The following is an 18,636-nucleotide window of genomic DNA, read 5'->3' as shown; positions in this document are numbered from 1 at the left end:
CAGAGGCCCCAGGCTCTGGCGCTCTCCTTCTAATAATCTAAAGGGCTATTAACAGTCTCTTCACTTATTAAAACATTTTTTTTTTTTTTTTTTTTTGATGCTTGTCCCTTCGGCCCTGGCCATATGCCATGAAAAAGAAAAAAAAAAAAAAAAAAGCTAAAATCCCAGATCCCCCTTTGGAAAGGGCAGCTCCTCATCAGAGTAGGAAAAGCAAAATCTACCTCATTACTCAAGAATCAGTCCTTTTTCTGATGGGAAGACACAGACCGCCCCCCGCCTCCACCTCTGGACTCAGTTCCTCTTGCATTTCATGTCTCCACACGGCAAACACAAGACAGCAGCAAACCTCAAGGCAAGTGCAGAACCACTGGGATTTGGGTTGATCGAGGAGAAAAAAGCCCAGTATTCAAGTTTAGGGCCCGTGGGCTGGTTGCGCAGATCGGATTCAGACAGACTGAGTATCAATAATGCTGAAATGCCTTCAGGGCAGGGGAATACCTGCAGGTACTTTATCCATAAAAAAATTAGAGACTTGAAATCTAGAGGACCAGAATGGCTTTTTAAAAGGCAGGGGATTGAATCAATGATCTCTGAGTTTTCCTGTAAGTACTAATATGCAGGATTCTATGATCTTGACATCTTTTAGGGATGTCAAACTGGTTTTGATGAAGTAAATTGGGTTTTCAGAAAAATGCAATTTAAATGTCCTGCACAAAGTGTCCATTCAGAATTTTTATTGGGATTTTTTTTTTTTTTTTTTTTTTAATGCTGGGGATGGAACCCAGGATGGGATGGAACCTTGTGCATGCTAAGCCTGTGCTCTACCACTGAGCCTCTTCCCCAGCCCTGAACCCGTGGCTCCTGTCTATGTCATGTTCGTGGCAGATCAGTGGCAAGAGCAAGGATTTAGGACTTGTACTTAAGGCTCCCCCCGCCCAGTGGTCCTCCTTCCTGCTTTGGTGTGTTGCCTCCCACACTGAGTTCTGAGTTTCTATGGTCATCCTAGAAAAAAGAAGACTTGGATCACTGGGAAGACACAAATCAGGAGTGATCTCCTTACAGAAGGCTTCCACCCCCCCATGACAAATTAATTGGCTCTCCTTTGCCACCCTATAGCACCCCCTCCCTACTCCTGTGTGTACCTTGTTAGGATTTTCAGAGCCAGCACAGTTCATGATTTAAAGAGTAACTGTGATGCCGAGCAGAGTGGTGCATGTCTATAATCCCAGCAACTTGGGAGGCTGAGACAGGGTTATCAAAGTTTCAGGGCCACCTTGAGCAACTTAGCAAGACCCTCAGCAACTCAGAAAGGCACTGTCTCAAAATAAAAAATAAAAAGAACTGGGGATGTAGCTTAGTGGTAGAGTACCACTAGGTTCAACTCCAGTATCCAAAAAAAAAAAAAAAAAAAGAAAGAAAAAAAGTAATTGTGATGACAACTGCAGGATGAGGTCATGTCTATTAAAAAAAAAAAAAAATCCCACAGTTTGGTGCCCTTCAGCAAATCTCTCTCCTTCCCCTCATAGCCAAGTTTCTCGAAATCCATTGTTTTTTCTTTCTCACTGCATCTCCCACCCCAAACACTGAATCTGTTTTCTGTTCCTGCCAAGACTACCAAACTGATTTTGCTGTCTTTACCAAATTTCCACTTTTCCTGTGACTTGTTCCTATAGTCCCAGCTACTCAGGAGGCTGAGGCAGGAGGATTGCTTGATCCCAGGAGCTGGAGGCCAGCCTGGGTAATATAGTAAGACACTATCTAAAAACAAGGAAACAAAACAGCATTTTTCAGTTATTTTTCTCTTTTATAGGATGATTTTTAAAAACATAGACTGCAGATTGAACCCAGGATGTGCTACCACTGAGCTGCACCCCTAGTCCTTTCTATTATTATTATTATCATTTTAAATTTTGAGACAGAATTTTGCTAAGTTGTTGAGGTTGGCCTGGAACTTGTGATCTTCCTGCCTCAGCCTCCTGGGTGTCTGAGACAGTGTCTAAGGGTGTGTGCCATGTGCCCCATGACAGCAAAAAATTTTAAACAACATTAAAATCATGTTTTATTTGTGTGCTAATAATGGATGCATATGTATACTTAGAAGGCTTTGGTTTTTAAATTAAAATACAAATAAAGCAAATGAGAACCCCCCCCCCAAAAAAAAAACAACATTAAAATCATAACTTTCATACAAATATAAAATGAATAATACTATATTTAATCCAATTAATGAATGAGGAATCTAGTAAAATATTTCAAATGATTCAAAGGAAAACTCAAAAGTACCACTCTTATATAGGTCAACCAGGAATTTTGAAACAAATGAATTTACAAATAGATATAAAACTGGTTTATCCACAAGGCACTAATCAATCGCTCTCCACTAGCACAACTAATTTGCATTTCTATGAGCAAGAATCATCTGCATCTTCAGTTTTCCACGATTTATAGAGTTGTAAAATAGCTCTTAGACAATGTAGGGCAGAGAGTACTCTGACGGGCAAATTAGACAGGATACTCAATAATCTTCTCTTGTCCATTTTAAAGACTTGACAATTTTTTTGGACACTTTCTTGACCCATCGGCAGCATTTGACACTAATGGCCACTCCTGAGTCTCCTCTTTTGTACCTCTTTTTGCTTTATGGTGTCACCTCAGATCTCACCCAACCTCTTTGACTACTTCTTCTTGCTAGAAGTGGGATCCTGTGCTTCTTTCTGTCTCTTAAACAGAATGATTCTGTGGTGTTTTGTTCTGGGCCCTTTTCTTCCTGTCCTTACTTTTGAAGCCACCCAGGTTATGTGAATATCTGTTTTCAGCACAACTTCCTTCTGAGCTTCAGATCCACATTTAATTAATTAATAATTAATTGATTAATTTTATATCCCTGCAGTATCTCAAAAACAAACCCACTTTTTCTTCTCTTCTCGGGGTGGTGTGACTTGTCACCCAGGTCCTTAATCTGATCCCTTGGGAACCAGGTTTATCTCTTTCCTTCCCCCCTCCCTCCTAGCCAATCAGTCACCACCCCCTGATGGTTCTGCCTCCCTGCTCAGCTTCAATCTAGCTGCTTCTTTCCATCTCCATGATGTCTGCCTGCTTCAGGTTTTCTTCATTTTCCCTCTGGATTAATACCAGAACCTCCTATCTGATTTTTCTGCCTCCATCCTGACCCTGTTTAATCCATACTTGACTCTGCTGCGAAAATAATCCTTCTAAAATGCAAATCTGATGTGATACTCTCATTCCTGAAAACATTCCATGGCTCCCTGTCAAGGTTGAGATAAAATTAAGCTCATGAGCAAGTCGGTCCAGGGCCTCCACGATCTGACCTCAGTGTCCTCTGCAGCCTTGCCTCTGTTTGAATATCTTGATAGGTTAAGAAGACCACCCCAGCCTACTGACATTTCCCCCAGGATGTGAGCTTTCTTCAGCTCCTTGAAATGAATGGATTATTTCTCTCTTTCGTGGTGCTGGGGATCAAACCCGCTAGGCAAGCTCTCTAACACTACACCCCAGCCCTTGTTCTCTCCTTGAGACATTTGTATCCACTCATCTTTTCCTAACTAACTCATAGTTATTCTAAATATATATATATTTTCTAAATATATATATATATATATATATATATATATATTGGGCTTTGCCTCTTTTGAGATTTCCTCACCTCCTGCCCCTGTCTGGACTACAGACTCCTCCCAGATAATCCTCTCCTGTATCCTCATCTCTGCACCCAGGTCACAGGTAGGTTGTGGCTGTGGCTTATTTCAGGAAAAGCTGTGGGTCCCCTGCTGGTCTTTCTGGATACACTCTTTTTTGTTTACTCTCAGCTTCTTCAGCAGGCTGAGAGCTCCTTGCTGGCAGGGGTGGGCTCCATACAGACCCGTTCCTTTCAGATCTTCGAGGTACTCTTTCTACCCAATTTCCTTTCAGGAGGTTTCACCCAAAGCCCCTTATATAGTGCATCAGGGGAGAACGGGAATTGCAAGAAGGGAATAGGAAGTGGAAGAGAAGAACCTGTGATTGATGGGTGATTCAGGGATCTAGTTGCATCTTTTCCAAACGCATGAATCCGTGCCTTTATTCGTTCAGTATTAGACAATGTGCTAAGTCTCTGGGAGGATGGATAGAAGAAAATGATGGTTTCTGTCCTTTAGGAATGTGAGGTCCAATAGCAGAGATGTACCTGTATGCAAATGACGGTACACGTGAAGTCACTGCTAAATCCTGGCAGTCTGAAGGAAGTGCCTGCCACCTTGGCAGGAGAGGAAAAAGCATTACTTCTGACTGTCGAGAGTTCAGCGAGGAGGACGTAACCTCTGGACAGGGAATTGAAGGATGAGAAAGGGCAATAGCTTTTTCATAGGGAAGAAAGACATTCCAGGCAGGGGCAGCGGACCGAGCTGAGTGTGCCTCTCGGGGATTAGCCAACCGCCACAAACTTGGTGTGCACCGGCCGCAGGGACGCGGCCACCGGAGGGCCACCGGGTGTGCAAGGAGCTTTTCGATCCTCGGGGTCCGAGGCGCCGCAGGCTCGGCAGCGGCAGGGGCGCGGGTGCAGGGCGGAGGGCGCGGGCGGGAGGCCGTCTCCGCGCTGCTCTCCACGCCTGGTTTATTATGCACGAGGCAGGCAATTTGCCTTCTGCCCCCGGGACCCATCTCGGAGACAAGAAGGTAGTTTGTTCTCTGTAATGGCTTCTGCTGGAGGGTGGCGGGGCCGGGGGCGAGCGAGGCGCGCGCGGGGAGAGGAGCGGCGCCGGCGCCCCCTGGCGGCCGCCCGAGCCCCTCCGCCATCCACCGCTTCCCGGGGCTTCCAGTCGGGATCCTGCCTTTCTGCCGCCTCCATGTCTCCACTCCCCCTTTCCGCTCCCTTTCTGCTTTGTTTGTTTCTTAAGCGTTTCCCATCCCCCCTGATGTCCTGCTTCAGATTCTCTGAGTCCCACTCTTCTTCCCCATCACTCCTCTTGGTGCTGGGGACCTGGAGAGGAGTGGGGAGGCGAGACCCGCACCAGGAGGGTTCGCATGGTCATCTGCTCCCTCGTGGAACTCGGCCCAGCGGGGGAATCTGGCGGGCTTTCTTCCCGGGCCAGGCCATCCCTGTCTCTCATTGTCTGTTTCTTAGCCGACCCTGACTTTTGTCCCCATGTCCGCAGAAAGACACCTCTAGCACCCATCCCAGACTGATCCCAAGAATAAGCCACATGTTCTTCTGGGGTCTTGCCCAGTCCTCTTCGTTCACCAGAAATGGGTCCCACCCTGAAGCCCAAAGGACCCCTGTAGGGAGAGGGAAAGGGAAAGGAGGAGGAATCCAGACTCCCATGCCATGGGGGTGGGGGTGGGTGAGTGGGGAGGTGATACTCTCTCTCCCCAACTCTGAAGTCACTAGGTCTTCAGTTCCAAACGAAACTGGAAATGGCAGAGGCAGTGGGGTCCCAGGGGTCTCATGCAGGTTCATTTCCAGATCTCACCCCTCCCCCACCCCCATTGGCGCCATCCCCCCATGCAATGAAACCTGTGTCCGTGCAGACACCTGTATAGCAGCAGTTCATGAGCACTGAGAGAAGAGGAATGCTTGCTATTTATATACAGATTTATACAGAGGCCCGAGTTGCCTGCTCCGATCACTTAACTCACCTCTCACAGCTCAGCTCTCCTATGTATAAAATCAGGAGGTTGCATCAGACGGACTTGGAGGTTCTACTAACTGCTGATGTATGACTCTGTGTTACTAGGTACAAACCAAGGAGGATAACACAGGCAGGGGGAATGGATTCTGGGTCCTCATAGATTCAGGAAAGCCCTCTGTGGAAGGGGGGAGTCCATGAGCAGCCAGAAGGGACTGGGGTCAGTGAGGTAAGAGGGGCAGATGTGTGTCTGAAAGAAGAAAAGAAGCTGGGCTGGCATGCAGCTGCAGTCACGAGAAGAGAGCGTGGGGCCAGGATGGTTGGAAATCAGAGGCAGGTGGGAGAAAGTCCAGGGCTTCAGGACACCCCAGAGGTAGCCAAAAGGAAGCCAAAAACCTCTCAGGGTGATGAGCTATGCAGAAATAAGGGCCTGGGCCGGCTGGGAGGAAGGAAGCAGTCCCAGGCCAAGACTTGACCAGGGACACTGGTCCAGGAGCATCAGACACATGTGACCTAGAGTGCAGGAAGGACCAAGTCTTCCTTGATGAATCTCCTCCAGTCCTGTTATCATCTGAAAACCCCATCCCCTGAGGTTTGCTGGAATCTCCAATAAGATGGGGGGGGGGAGGGCAGTGCTCCAAAGAATTTGGGGGTTTATTGATTTGAGGGCCTTGCACATGCTAGGCAAGCATTCTATCGCTGAGCTACATCCCTAGTCCTTTTATTTTTATTTTGAGATAGGGCTTCAAACTTTGGGATCCTCCTGCCTCAGCCTCCCAAGTAACTGAATTTCCAGTAGCTGGATTATCACAGCCCTTTTTCAGGAAGGGAAAAATAATTCCTCACTGAAGGCTTGGGAAAGCCCCGCGGTGTGTGTGTGTGTGTTTGCAGAGGGCACGGGTAGTGTACACACTATGATGTCTGTGTAGGGAAGGGACCCTGTTGCCAGGATGGGAATGTGGATGGGAATGGGGCTGGGTGGGGGCTGGGTAGCACCTGGCACAACTCAGCTCTCAGCTCTGAGGACAGAGGAAGGAGCCAGGGGAAGTCAGAGAACTAACAGAGATGGCCTGGGCCGGGCAGGCCAGGCGGGGGAGGAGAATGGATGGTCCTGACAAGGGGGAGGCATCTTTCCTCAGTTATAAACCTAAGGAGAGAAACCAAAGGAGCAGGGAGGAGGGTGGGCAGAAGCCAAAGGGAGGAGGACACAGGAGGGAGGGAAAGCAGCAGAGTGACAGAGCCCCACAGAGGCCAGCTCAGGGGTTGTGCGCCTGCCCTGTGCCCGTGTGGGGCCAGGGTCCGGCTGGGGTGGAGGACAGGGTTCCAGCCCTAGGGCCCAGGGGTCCTGGGGGGAAACAAGTATAACCACAGGTAATTTGCAGGGTTGTGGGAGTGGAGATGGTGGCTTTTTCCACCTGGGAGTTCAGAGGAGGCCAGCGGCAAGGGTGGACAGGAGACTGAGATGCGTTGTGTAGACACAGAGGGGCAGGGAGTCTGGCAGGAGGCAATCTGTTTGGAGGGACCAGAGGAGGCCAAGGTCCGTCCTGGAGAAATGGCCCAAGAGATAACTGTTGATCACAGAGCCTCCTCCCAGGCGCTTTCCCGGGTCCCTCTGTGGGAGACATCAATCACTTCTGCCTTGGTTGTCCCTCCCAGAGGACGCTTACGCATTCAGTTCTTTCCTTTGATGATATAGACCAAACTATGTCATACCCAGTGCCTGGCATTTTGTTGGTGATTAGTAATTGTTTCATTTTAAAAAAAATAGAAAGTGAAGTAGTATGCTTTATACTGAGTAAGAACCCCCAAGATAGTTTTTTTTTTCTTTCTCCATTTCATTGATGAGAAAGCTGAGGATCTCCTTCAGCTTTGTGAGTATTTAAAATGAAGTCTTAGCATCCTGCCTTGAGCAGTCTTTCTTTAAAAAACAGAAAAGAAAAAAAAAGGTTTAATATGTTTATAGGCTTGATTTATTTTTTATTAGCTTCCATGCTGGTCAACAGAAAATAATTATAAATTCAAGATTACAGTGACAATAACTACCATTTTAATTTTAAAAATAGTGTGGGAGGTTTGTTAGCAATATACATTGTCCTCTAGGTTTTTGCCTGGGAGTGTTAAAGAAAAATAAAATTCCTGCCATGCAACAGAGAAGGTTTTTAATAGAAAGGGGAATAATAAAGAAGATGATCGTAGGAGTGGAGAGAGAGAGAGTGGTCAGGAATTCAGGAGTTGAGGACAAACTCGAATACCCATAGCTGCCAAAACAGAACCCGGAATGCCCCCTCCCAGGCTGCTGGGCAGCCTCTCCTCCAGAGGACGCTGCAGAGAACCTTGTGTCTAGTCAGCACTTCCCTGAGTGGCCTGGCTTCTGGCCTCTCTTAAAGTAAGCAACTACAGACCCAGCACAGGGAGGCCACCAGTACTCCCTGCAACTCTGTTGTCTTTTAAGAGAGCTGCTACCCAGTCCAGAAGAGTGATTGTGCTTCCATCAGAGCACCCTCCCTCCCCCCCACAGTTCTTCCCTGTTCCATTGTCCACTCCAGCTTATGGATGAGTAATGGGTCAGCAGGGCTAGCATCTCCCCCTCCTACTGGGCTGCACCCTGCTGCCTTGCACACCCCTCCCCCTCCCCCCGAAGCTGGAGGTTGCCAGACAGGGAGAAGGGTAAGGCAGGGCACAATTTGTCTTGGTGTAATTATCTGTCAGGTACAGCTTGTGAAACCTCAGCCACCTCCCCCCAACCATGCAAGAAAATAAATTACACACATGCACACAGAGACACGCTTGCGCGATCCTCCCCAGCTCGGTTCTGCTCAGCCAGCCGGGGCTGCTGATGCTGTGCTGCGTTCGGCCACCCAGCCTCCCCTCCTCCTGGCCTGACACCTAGGCTTTATCTTTTCAGCCTGTGCTCCTCTCCAGAAGAAGGGGAAGTTCATTTGGCTTCTAAGCGGTTATGGATGTAGAGAAAGAAAGAAAACAGAGGAGAGGAGCTGAGGTGGAGAGGGCCTCGGAGTTGCCCATGATTTCCAAAATGGACTTAATGTCACTCTAATTGCAAAGTACCAAGTCCCTTCTCTGTAGCAGGGTTGACAGTCACTTTTTAGGATGTAATTGGTGGCTCCGGTCACCATGCTAATCTCTTTACACTTATTCTTCATTGAACCCACACAGGACCCTGTGCGGTGGGTGTTTATTCTCTCCATGGTGACCAGGACTTGGAGACTCAGAGAAGTCTAGTAATGTGACCCCTGTCACACAGCTGGTTGCACCCAACTCCAAGCCCAGCTCTTCACCTTCATGGGATGGGACTCTGTGAAGGGAATGTGAGACCAGGTGCTTGATCAAAGAGCGGCAGGGGAGTGGTAGGGTGATGATGGCTCACTTTGCCAGAGATTGATTCTTTTGTAAAATGTAGACAATGTAGCCATCTTCTTTGGGTCTTTGTAAGAAGTAAACAAGGTAACCATTCTGGATATTTGTTGGGGCCCAAGAAATTAGGTGCCTGGCCCTTTGGCCCTCTCTTTGGGGTGACTCTGTACCCACAGAAGCTTAGTGCTGGGAGCTTGTTTGGTGCATCTGGCCCCAATCCTTTTTGTGCTTAGGCTCCTGTTAATAGTGTGGGGAAGGCCACAAACTTTGTCTCACAAATGCATAAACTGAAATGCATAGAATTACAAAGGAAGTCAATTTTACTGAAATATAGTTACTGAAAGAATCAAAAAACAAATTTGTGACATAGTAATCTACTACCTCTCTTAATGCATTCAATCAGCAGTTGGAGCAGCAGATCTAATAACTATCATAATTTCCAGCTGTAATGAGTATAAACAATATTTCAGGAGACTTGCATCAACAGATAGGATATGAAAATATCTTGATTTCTATTAGTGACAGAGATACAGGATTGCTAATAGTACTGGGGCTTGTGGGTGGTTTTTTTTTTGTTGTTGTTGTTGTTTTTTGGTACTAGGGATGGAACTCATGGGTGTGTTCAGTCCATTGAGATACATTCCCAGCCATTTTTATTTTTATTTTGAGAATTGCCCTTGCTGGCCTTGAACTTGGTATCCTTCTGCTTCAGCTTCTCAAGATGCTGGGATTACAGGCCTTCTTGCCTAGCATGGCTGGGGCTTGTAACAAAGAAATACTAAGTTTGTGAAGCAGCTAATGAAAATGTAATCATACCATCTAAGTTTTCAAATCTCCCCAAAATATAACCATGCACATGATCAACAGTAGATTAACAGTAGAAGTCATTGACTGAAATAGATGTCCATTTGAATTTGAAAAAATACAAAACTGGTGACTCATACCTGTGGTCCCAGTTTGGGAGGCAGAGGCAGGAGGATTGCAAGTTTGATTCCAGCTTGGGCGATTTAGGGAAACCCTGTCTCAGAATAAAATAAAAAGGGTTGTGGTTATAGCTCTGTGGTAGAATGAATGCTTCTGGGTTCAATCCCTGGTACTGAAAAAATTAAAATTAAAAAAAGGGCCATTTAGGGATATTCATTTGAGGAGGTCAAATATAAAGCTTTCCTTCAGACAGAGGACTTCTCAATATATGGGCCTTCTTTTTAATCCAGAGTCATTTTTTATGGATGATGAAATCCAGAATCAGAGTGAGTGCCCCTTTTGAGAACCCTAAGGTAGAGGGAGCAGGAACAGCACCCAAACCCCTGAAGGCCCCCTTTCCTTTGCTCTCTTCTGGTGAGATCATCTCCCCGCATTCCTCCATACTCTGCTGTGGCTCACAGTGCCTCCACCAAGAGGAAACTGCTTGGGAAGGCTTGAGTGGGTTGCAGGACAGAGCTGGACTCAGATGAGTAGTGACAGCCCCTTCAAGCCATAGAGACAGGCTTGTTCACCCCTCAGACAGGAGGAAAATGTTAGCATTTCCTGAAGTTGAGTGAGTGAGTCTACAGGCTCCCTTGGAGGTGGGGTCTGAGGTTGTCAGGTGGAAGGACCGGGAGCCTCCTACTCGAGGATCTAGCTGTACCCCTACTGACTTTGAGACCTTGAGCCAGTGACTGCACTTCCCTGAACCCCCTGTTTACAAAGAAGACTCATAATGGCTTCCTGTCTGTTCTCAGGGGGAGTCAGGGGATCATGCAGATAAAAGTCACTTTGCAAACTCTACAGTGTTATATGGCTTTAATTATTATGAACTGGAAGGTAGCTTTTCTCAGGTCACATTTGTGTGCCTGTCTTCCAGGGCCATTCTACTTGAACTGGGCATAATTAATCAGGGAGACCCACACAAATCCAAGGGACTTGCCCTTGACCAATTGCTGCTCCTTTCTGGACTCGGGCCAGGTATTTATGTTTTTCTGCATACATTAAAAATAATTTACTTATTTGGCTTTTATTGCCCAATATATTAGCAGCGATAATTACCAAAGAGCATCTTTAGACTTCACAGAGATCCTCTACATCTCTCTCCACGATTCTATGACCTAGGTGAATGTTTTTCCTTTCCATTTTACACATGAGGAAATGGAGACCCATTTATATAGGGAATTAGTCGTCAAATTGGTCTGGAAGTCTTCCTCCTCTTCATTTTTTGGTACTGGGGAATTGAACCCAGGGGTACTCTGCCATTGAGCTACATTCCATCCCTTTTTTATTTTGAAAAATGGTCTTCTTGCTAAGTTGCTGGCACTGGTCTTGAACTCGTGATTCTCCTGCCTTAGCATCCTGAGTTGCTGGGATGACAGGTGTGCACCATGTACCAGGTTGGTGACCCATCTTCTGACTCCATCTAGTGTCTAATTAGAATTAAGATAGACTCATTTTGAAGGGGTGGTGGAAGCAGCACCCGGGAGACAATGTGATGTTGAAATCCTTGTTTAAATGTTTAAAAATAACTGATAGCAGGAATTCTTCAGGGATGTGTCCTTATCCCTGTGCAGAGAATCCAGTGGCCGGGTTGGCTGCCTGTATCTGCTATGACTGGAAATTTCATGGTTCCTAGAACAGTGGCTTAAGGAAATCATTCTCTGTAGTGACTTTTCCTGCTCTAGAAGCATCCAAAAGCTTTTTAATTTTTACTTCTTTGTCCTGAGTGGTTCTGCGGTTCTACTTGTGGGAGAGTTCTGCCCTCAGGTGGTGAGAGAGGTGAACTACAGATGCATTAACATTTCTGAGGTCTCAGCTGTTGTGATAAGCACCTCACTGAGCAAGTCTGCTAGATTGTCACACACTGTACAAAGACCTTTATGCAGGGATCTGCCCCAGGCACAGATGGGGACCTCGTGCACACAGTCCTTGTCCTCCAGCAGGAAAGTATCTCTAGACTCCTGTAGTGGCATCCCCTCCTCCACAAAAAGTCTTAACTGGGCTTCTCCAGAAATCGTCACCATGGCTGATTTTGGGACTGTCAGCCAAAGAGTCTCTGCAAAAGAGTTCAATGTAGATAAACTTCCTATTTTCGTGTCGCCCTGTTTTACTTGGCCACTGGCCAGAAAGATACCAGCACTCCAGGTGCTGGACACCCCTTACTAGCTTTTCACAAACATCCAGTATAGTAGTTTGTAGAAATGTGCACACAAGGCCTCTGGCCTTGAGCTGGGCTTCACAGAGATGTCTACATTTTTAAGATAAGTTACAATTGGGCTCCATGGTAACAGCTGGCAGGGGAGGAAAGAAAGGGGAGAAGAAGCTCTCCCCTTCTCAGGTGTTGTCCTTGAAGGGTTAACTTGCCCAGAACAGTGAAAGAAAAAGCTGCTTTTATGTGAACTTCTGCAGACTGTGAACTTCTGAGTCCCTCCCCCTACACACTGGGTATAAAACTCTGAAACTCCCTGAACTCTGGGTTCAGGGGATTGATTGATTACAGCAAAAGCTGTGCCCTCTGAACCTGGCTGCAGCCAAACGAAACTGTCTCCTGCTGTCTTCGGTGCCTTGCCTCATCTGTCCCTAGAACACTCCACAGTGCTTCATTCTCAGATTCTGCTCTCTGCAACTAAAGAAAGCCAGGAGCTGCCCTGAGATGATACTGGAGACAACTCTGGTTAAAGAAACAGCAGAGCTGATCTTAGCCAGGACTCACTTGCCGTGAAACCTGGACCAGGCATTGAGCATGAAGTACCTTTTTTTAAGCCTCAGATTATCTTGTGGAATAAGTCAACATGCCCATTTTACAGATGAGGAAATGGAGGCTTAGGGAGTTTCAACAGTGGTTCTCAATTTTTTTTTCCTTTTGAACGCACTTTCAATCTTAAAAAATGGTGAAGGGGAAAAAATAATAAAAAAATAATTTTTTTTTAAAAAAAGGTGAAGGATCAGGCCAGGCATGGTGGCATATACCTGTAACTTCAGCAACTTGGGAGGTTGAGGCAGGAGGACCCCAAATTTGAGGCCAACCTGGGCAACTTAGCAAGACCCTGTCTCAAAACTTAAAAAAAAAAAAAAGAAAAAAGAAAAGGGTTGGGGATGCAGCTCAGTGGTAGAGTGGCCCTGAGTTCTATTCATGGTTCCAATAAAAGAAAAAAAAAAAAAGAAAAGGAAAAATGATGAAGGATTCCAAGGAGCTTTTATTTTTGTGGTGTGTATTTACCCATACACTAAACGTTAAAAAGTGTTTATTAATTCATGTAAAATCAACAATGAAAAACGCATATGTTACCATAAATAACATTAGACAGAAGAATGGCAGTGTATGGATGTTTGCAGATCTCTTTAAGATGCACCACAGAGCCTCTCAAAATCTCTTCTGTATGCTCAGGAGAGAATGAGTGTGGACAAGGAGAACACGTCTTAGTATCTTTAGGAAGACAGTTTCGACCATGTGGAGCCCCTGAAGGGGACTTGGGGGATCTTAGGGATCCCAGACCATACTTTGAGAACCGTTGGTCTGGGAAACTTGCCTGTGAGTGCAGAGCTGGAGTGAAGCGGTTTGGCCAGGATGCTACCCCAGGCTTATCCGACGACCCCCTGGGTGTGTCCTCTGAGTCACTGCTTCACACCCAGGGCAGCCATTATGTCATCTGCCCTCTCTGGGCATCAGGGCCTTCTCAATAAAATGCAAGTGGAACTCCCGGTGGCCTAGAGCCCTCCAACTCTGACACTTCCTGAGTGCCCAGAGCTGCTGTGCACCCTGGGAATCCTCGGCTTTCAACCTTCAGTGGGTGGAACAGCAAGAGGGCATCCAAAGGAACCAAGTGGGGGTCTCCTTCCATTCCACACCCCCTTGAGGACACAGCTCTGCGAATCCCAAGCTTTTCTAAGTGTCTCGCTTGTCCCCAGCTTGTGGCATTACCAGTTTCATTGGTCGGTATCCAGGGCTGGTGGACTGGGACGGAGAGACGGTCCCTATTTCTGCTGTGTGCTTTCAGACAGAGTTCTGAAGATGGACCTCTCGGAATTCCATTCCTCGTACCCACCACCATAAGCCCTCGTGAAACTATTAAGCAGAGAAAGGCTTACAGAAGGCATTTCAAGTGGCGGAAACAGAGAGTATCAGGGACTTTGGAAAGTGTTCTTATTAATCTACCTTTTGATATTGTTGCAATAGTGGGGATTGGAGCTGGTGGCACTCTACCACAGGGCTACATCCCCAGCTCTTTTTATTTTTTTATTTTCTGACAGGGTCTCTGTAAGTCACCTTCAAATTTTGAGGCTGTCCTAAAATTTGTGATCCTCCTGCCTCAGCCTCCTGAGTAGCTGGGATTATAGGCATGCGACACTGTGCCTGCCTTAATCTAGCATTTTAACTGGAATTCTTGACTCAGTCTCATCTCGCTCCTGTTCATCCTACACATTGATCATGCTAGATTAATCTCGAACGTTTTACCTGTCGCTCCTCTCTTCTCAAAAACCTTCCCTGGCTCCCTCTAAGTTGAAATGGAATATTCTAGACTGGTATTCAAGGCCCATTATCACAGGCTAGTGTTTTTTCCCTAAACCAAATTTTCCATGTTCCCCTCCACGCACCATGCAGCTGGCTCACTGCTCCTTACTGTGTCTTTGCAGTTTCCTTCCCCCCTTAAATCCACTCTCGTTCCCTAACATTGCAACCACTTCCAGAATCCAGGCCTGACTGTTCCAGCCCACAGGGGCTCTGGCGCTTCAGATGCCTAGAGAATTCTATCAGTACACTGTCCTTGTTCTTTCTCAGAAACACCTCGGGAGCTGGGCATGGTGGCTTACCCTTGTAATACCAAATTGGGAGGCTGAGGCAGGAGGATCCAAAGTTCAAGGCCAGCCTTTGAAATTTAGTGAGACCCTGTTTCAAAATAAAATAAAAAGGTGTGGGAATGTAGCTCAGTGGTAGAGTACTTGCCTAGCTTGTATGAGGCCCCGGGTTCAACCCCTAGTACCTTAAAAACAAAATGAAAACTCAATAACCAACAAACTTTGGTCCCTGAAGGAGGGACCAGAGTTTCAGTCCTTTTAACTAGTTCCTCTGGTCCCATTGTCCACTAGGTGCTTTCTGGTGGTTGGGGCTTGTTGGCTAGATCCTTATAGGTACAGGGGCTGGATCACCAGACAGACCTGACTGAGGGTGGCAAGGAGAAGCCACAGGAGGAGACAATAGAGGTAGACCTGAGTCACCAAGTCAGGGCAGTCACTGTTGATCTTCTACAAGAGAATACCACACAATCAAGCTAGTGGCATTTTAGAGAGAAAAGACTTCCACTGGAGAAAGAAGTACTTTCTTAAAGCAGGGGATGTCTAACTACCCAGGAGGACTAACTACCCAGTTAATTTGAGTTGGAGGGAGAGGGGTCCTTTATCTCCCTGGATGCTTGTTCACTCACCCTTTGCTGCCATCTGGTGGTCATAAGCTTACAATGCAGTCTGGCTGGTTTGTCATTAAGTCCCAAATAATAGAAACTGAGAAGGTGGGGTGCATAAGGAATTTGGGGATTATGGAGATCCTGGAGGATGGGAAAAAATGGGCCTCAGCTCTATGTGAGGGTGACTTACAGTATCTTGGAAGTATGGAACACGGCCCAGGAGTTTTTAAATCCATATTCATAGCTACTAAATGAAGGAATATACTCACTAGAAGGAGTTTTAGAGATCTGTTCCTCCCCACCCCCTACCCCACTGCTCTGTCTCCAGTTGGTATTTCCAACCAGAGTTTTGTGAGATCTGGTCCCACCCATATCACCAGCCTCATCTTGATGCCTCTTTTTTTGACAGTTCGCCCTCTTACCTGCTGCAGGACAGCAGAGAAATATTTGGAGGGTGTCAGGAGCGCTCAGGCTCTTTCTGAAGCTCTGAGGCAGGCACACAACTAGGGTGGCCCTCCTTCCCAGGCACGGATGCGTGGAAACCCCGCCTGCTCACGTCCAGGTACCCATCTCCGTTCCCCTTTCTTTCCTAAGCAGTGTTCAGGATGGAGAATCTCTGGACAGCCAGCTGCAGAGCAATGGGAGCTGGCTTTTAACAAAGGGGGCCCAAGCGGCTAGAGGCGAGAGGCATCTGTCTCTGTCCTTAGTCACACAGCTTTCCTATTCCATCTGCCAGCCACTTGTGGTCTGTTTGCTGTTGAAGCTCGTCAATCCCCCTAAACCACCACCACTACCACCACCAGGTTCTCGAGGAGCTGTGGCAGGGAGCCCTGTCTGGGGTAGATACCCCTTGGCCCGGTAGTAACACCAATATCTCAGCACAAGGGACCAATTTCTCAATTTCTATGGGTTAAAGTGGAAGCAAAAGACCCATGTTTGAGATACACAGAGTGCATGGTCCAGAATCCAGGAGGGACTTACTCTTATGGAGGGTTGAACCCAGTCCCATGATTCTAAGGAAAGAGGAAAACTTCTAAAGAAGGAGCTATCGGTTTGAGACGTCCAGAGTCAAGTGTATCTAAAAGTGGAGGTCCGGGGACACCTGATTTTATGCTTCTAAGAGGAAAGGTTAGCAGTAGGGTTGGGCATAGAGGTTTATCACCTAGACAAATACCCATTTTTTAAAGCAAATGGTCAAATTCGCCCATGGTAACCCAAACCCAATTGCATGAGAGTACGGGTTTCAAAAAAAATTGCCTCTTTAATTTGGACTTCATTTGAAAAGAGAGTTAATTTGTTCCAAATTCAGAAAAGATAAAAAAAGAAAAAATTATCACTTTAGAATATGATATTTTTAAATTTTGCTAACCCACTAAGTTGGGAGGATGAGAGAAAAGTACTTGGTGTTTCAAATCTTTTTTTTTTTTTTGAGAATAAATACTCTTTTATTTCCAGCATTAAGTGAAGAGGGGGAAGGGCTTTATCTAGACGGCAGGGTAGGATAAGCTGCTGCATTTTAAGGACTTCCCAGAAGTGAGCTTCCGGTATTGCTTCATTGTATGGTTTTAGATGTGTGAGCTCTCAATGATTTCGATATTCAATAGTCAACACGTGCCCAAGCTAAAAAGGAAGATTTGAGCTTCGCAATCAATTTTTAACTCTCCACAGATTCTTTTTCCTCTGTTAATGCAGAAATCAAGAGCCATTTATAATTTCAGTCTAGAAGATCCAGAGAGAGAAGATATTCAAATTTGGAAGCTGGGTCAAGCCAAAGAACAGCAGGATAAGTGTGTGTTATGAGAGGGGTGGGGGGAGAGGATGGGAACGAGGCCTGGGGGCAAGGTCTGGCGTTGGGGGGCACTGAGTGGCTAAAGCCAGATCTTCTTTTCCAGGTTCTAGCCCTCCAAGTGGTTCTGCCTCTTGGGCCTGCCAGGTCTCCACCTCAATGGAGTCTCCACCGGGAGGCTAGATCTTCAGGCCAGCAGCGTTGCCTCCTGCCGCCTGTTCTTGTTGCTATTGCCTTTGGTGACCTTCCAGGCCAGGATGAGTAGGGTGATCAGAGTCATCAGGAGAGCAGAGAAGAAGAGAACTTTTACTAGGTAGACAGGATCAGATATGGCAGTGGCGAATGTACCCTTGTCCCACGAGAAAACTGGGAGTTGTGGAGAAGACATAGGTTCTCCAAGACAGCGAGACTGGTGGTTAAGCCGACTGTCCACATGACCAGAAAAAAACCAAAACCAAAACCAAAAAAAAAAAAAAAAAAACACCAAGAGAGCCAGGTTTGCTCTTTGTGTGATCCTGGGAGTGGAGTTGGAGCGGTATCCAAGTATCTACTGATCCTGTTCCTCACATGGGACCAGTTTCCTTTGGATTTGCAGAGAAGGCAAAGGAAGGAGTTTGCTCAGCAAGGTTGACCCACTGCTTCCCAGGCCAATGGTCCCGAGACAATGGTTGGTAAAGCTTGTGGGTATTGGCTGGGGTTCCCAAGGCTTTGTGATGTCACTGAGGTCTGAGCTAAAGGTTCTAGTCCAGACACCTCTGCACTCATGGATGACCTCCAGATTGCAACAGGAGTTCTCCAACTGCCTGTGGAAAGACGGCACCCCTTCAATCCTCTTTTTCAATAATTTTTATTTTGAAGTAATTTGGAGATACAGAGGAAGTTATACAGAGAGTGAGGCAGGAATATAGGGTCACATTTAAACTGGAGACTGTTGAAAGAAAAAGAATGCGTGTTCTATGCTTGGAATAAATGGCAGAAGGACCTTCCCTGACGACATCCATGGCTCCAGACAGACAAACCAACATCAAACCAAATGCAGATCTGACCAAAACCCCTTCCCTGAAATTAGCCGGGACCCTCATTTAAATGCATTTTCATTGATCTAACACAATTTTAAGCACATTTTGAACCACCCGTGAACATTTTTTTGTATGCAAATTTGTGCTGGCCCAATAAGAGAAGAGCTTAGGAGTATGTGAATTTCTAGTCCAAAAATGTATATATGCTGTTTACCTCTTGATTTCTTTGCAACGGTGGGATCACCACCTTGCTATACTCATCAGAGTAGTAAGTGATTCTTCCTAACCCTTTCTTTGTTAGCTGTGTTTGAGCTAAAGGACCTGCTGAGCTGTGACAATATATATAGAGAGATCCTAAGTACCCTTCACACAGTGTTCCCCAATGGCTACCCCAATGGAGCTACAATACAAAAATCACAACCAGTGATGTGACCTTGCTAAAATGTGCACATACTGTTCAGTGACATCTT

General features: G+C 46.4%; 1 protein-coding gene across 1 annotated transcript; it reads right to left on the bottom strand.

The window, feature by feature from the left end:
• Positions 1 to 17,334: 17,334 nt before the first annotated feature.
• On the bottom strand, positions 17,335 to 17,535 carry Smim42 (small integral membrane protein 42). Its single transcript, XM_071618654.1, has one exon. It carries the CDS (start codon positions 17,533 to 17,535, stop codon positions 17,335 to 17,337), a length of 201 nt encoding a protein of 66 aa, XP_071474755.1.
• Positions 17,536 to 18,636: the final 1,101 nt, after the last annotated feature.

This window comes from Marmota flaviventris, chromosome 10 (genome assembly GCF_047511675.1).
Source record: "Marmota flaviventris isolate mMarFla1 chromosome 10, mMarFla1.hap1, whole genome shotgun sequence".
Taxonomy (NCBI): domain Eukaryota; kingdom Metazoa; phylum Chordata; class Mammalia; order Rodentia; family Sciuridae; genus Marmota; species Marmota flaviventris.
This window is presented reverse-complemented; position numbering and strand designations above follow the sequence as displayed.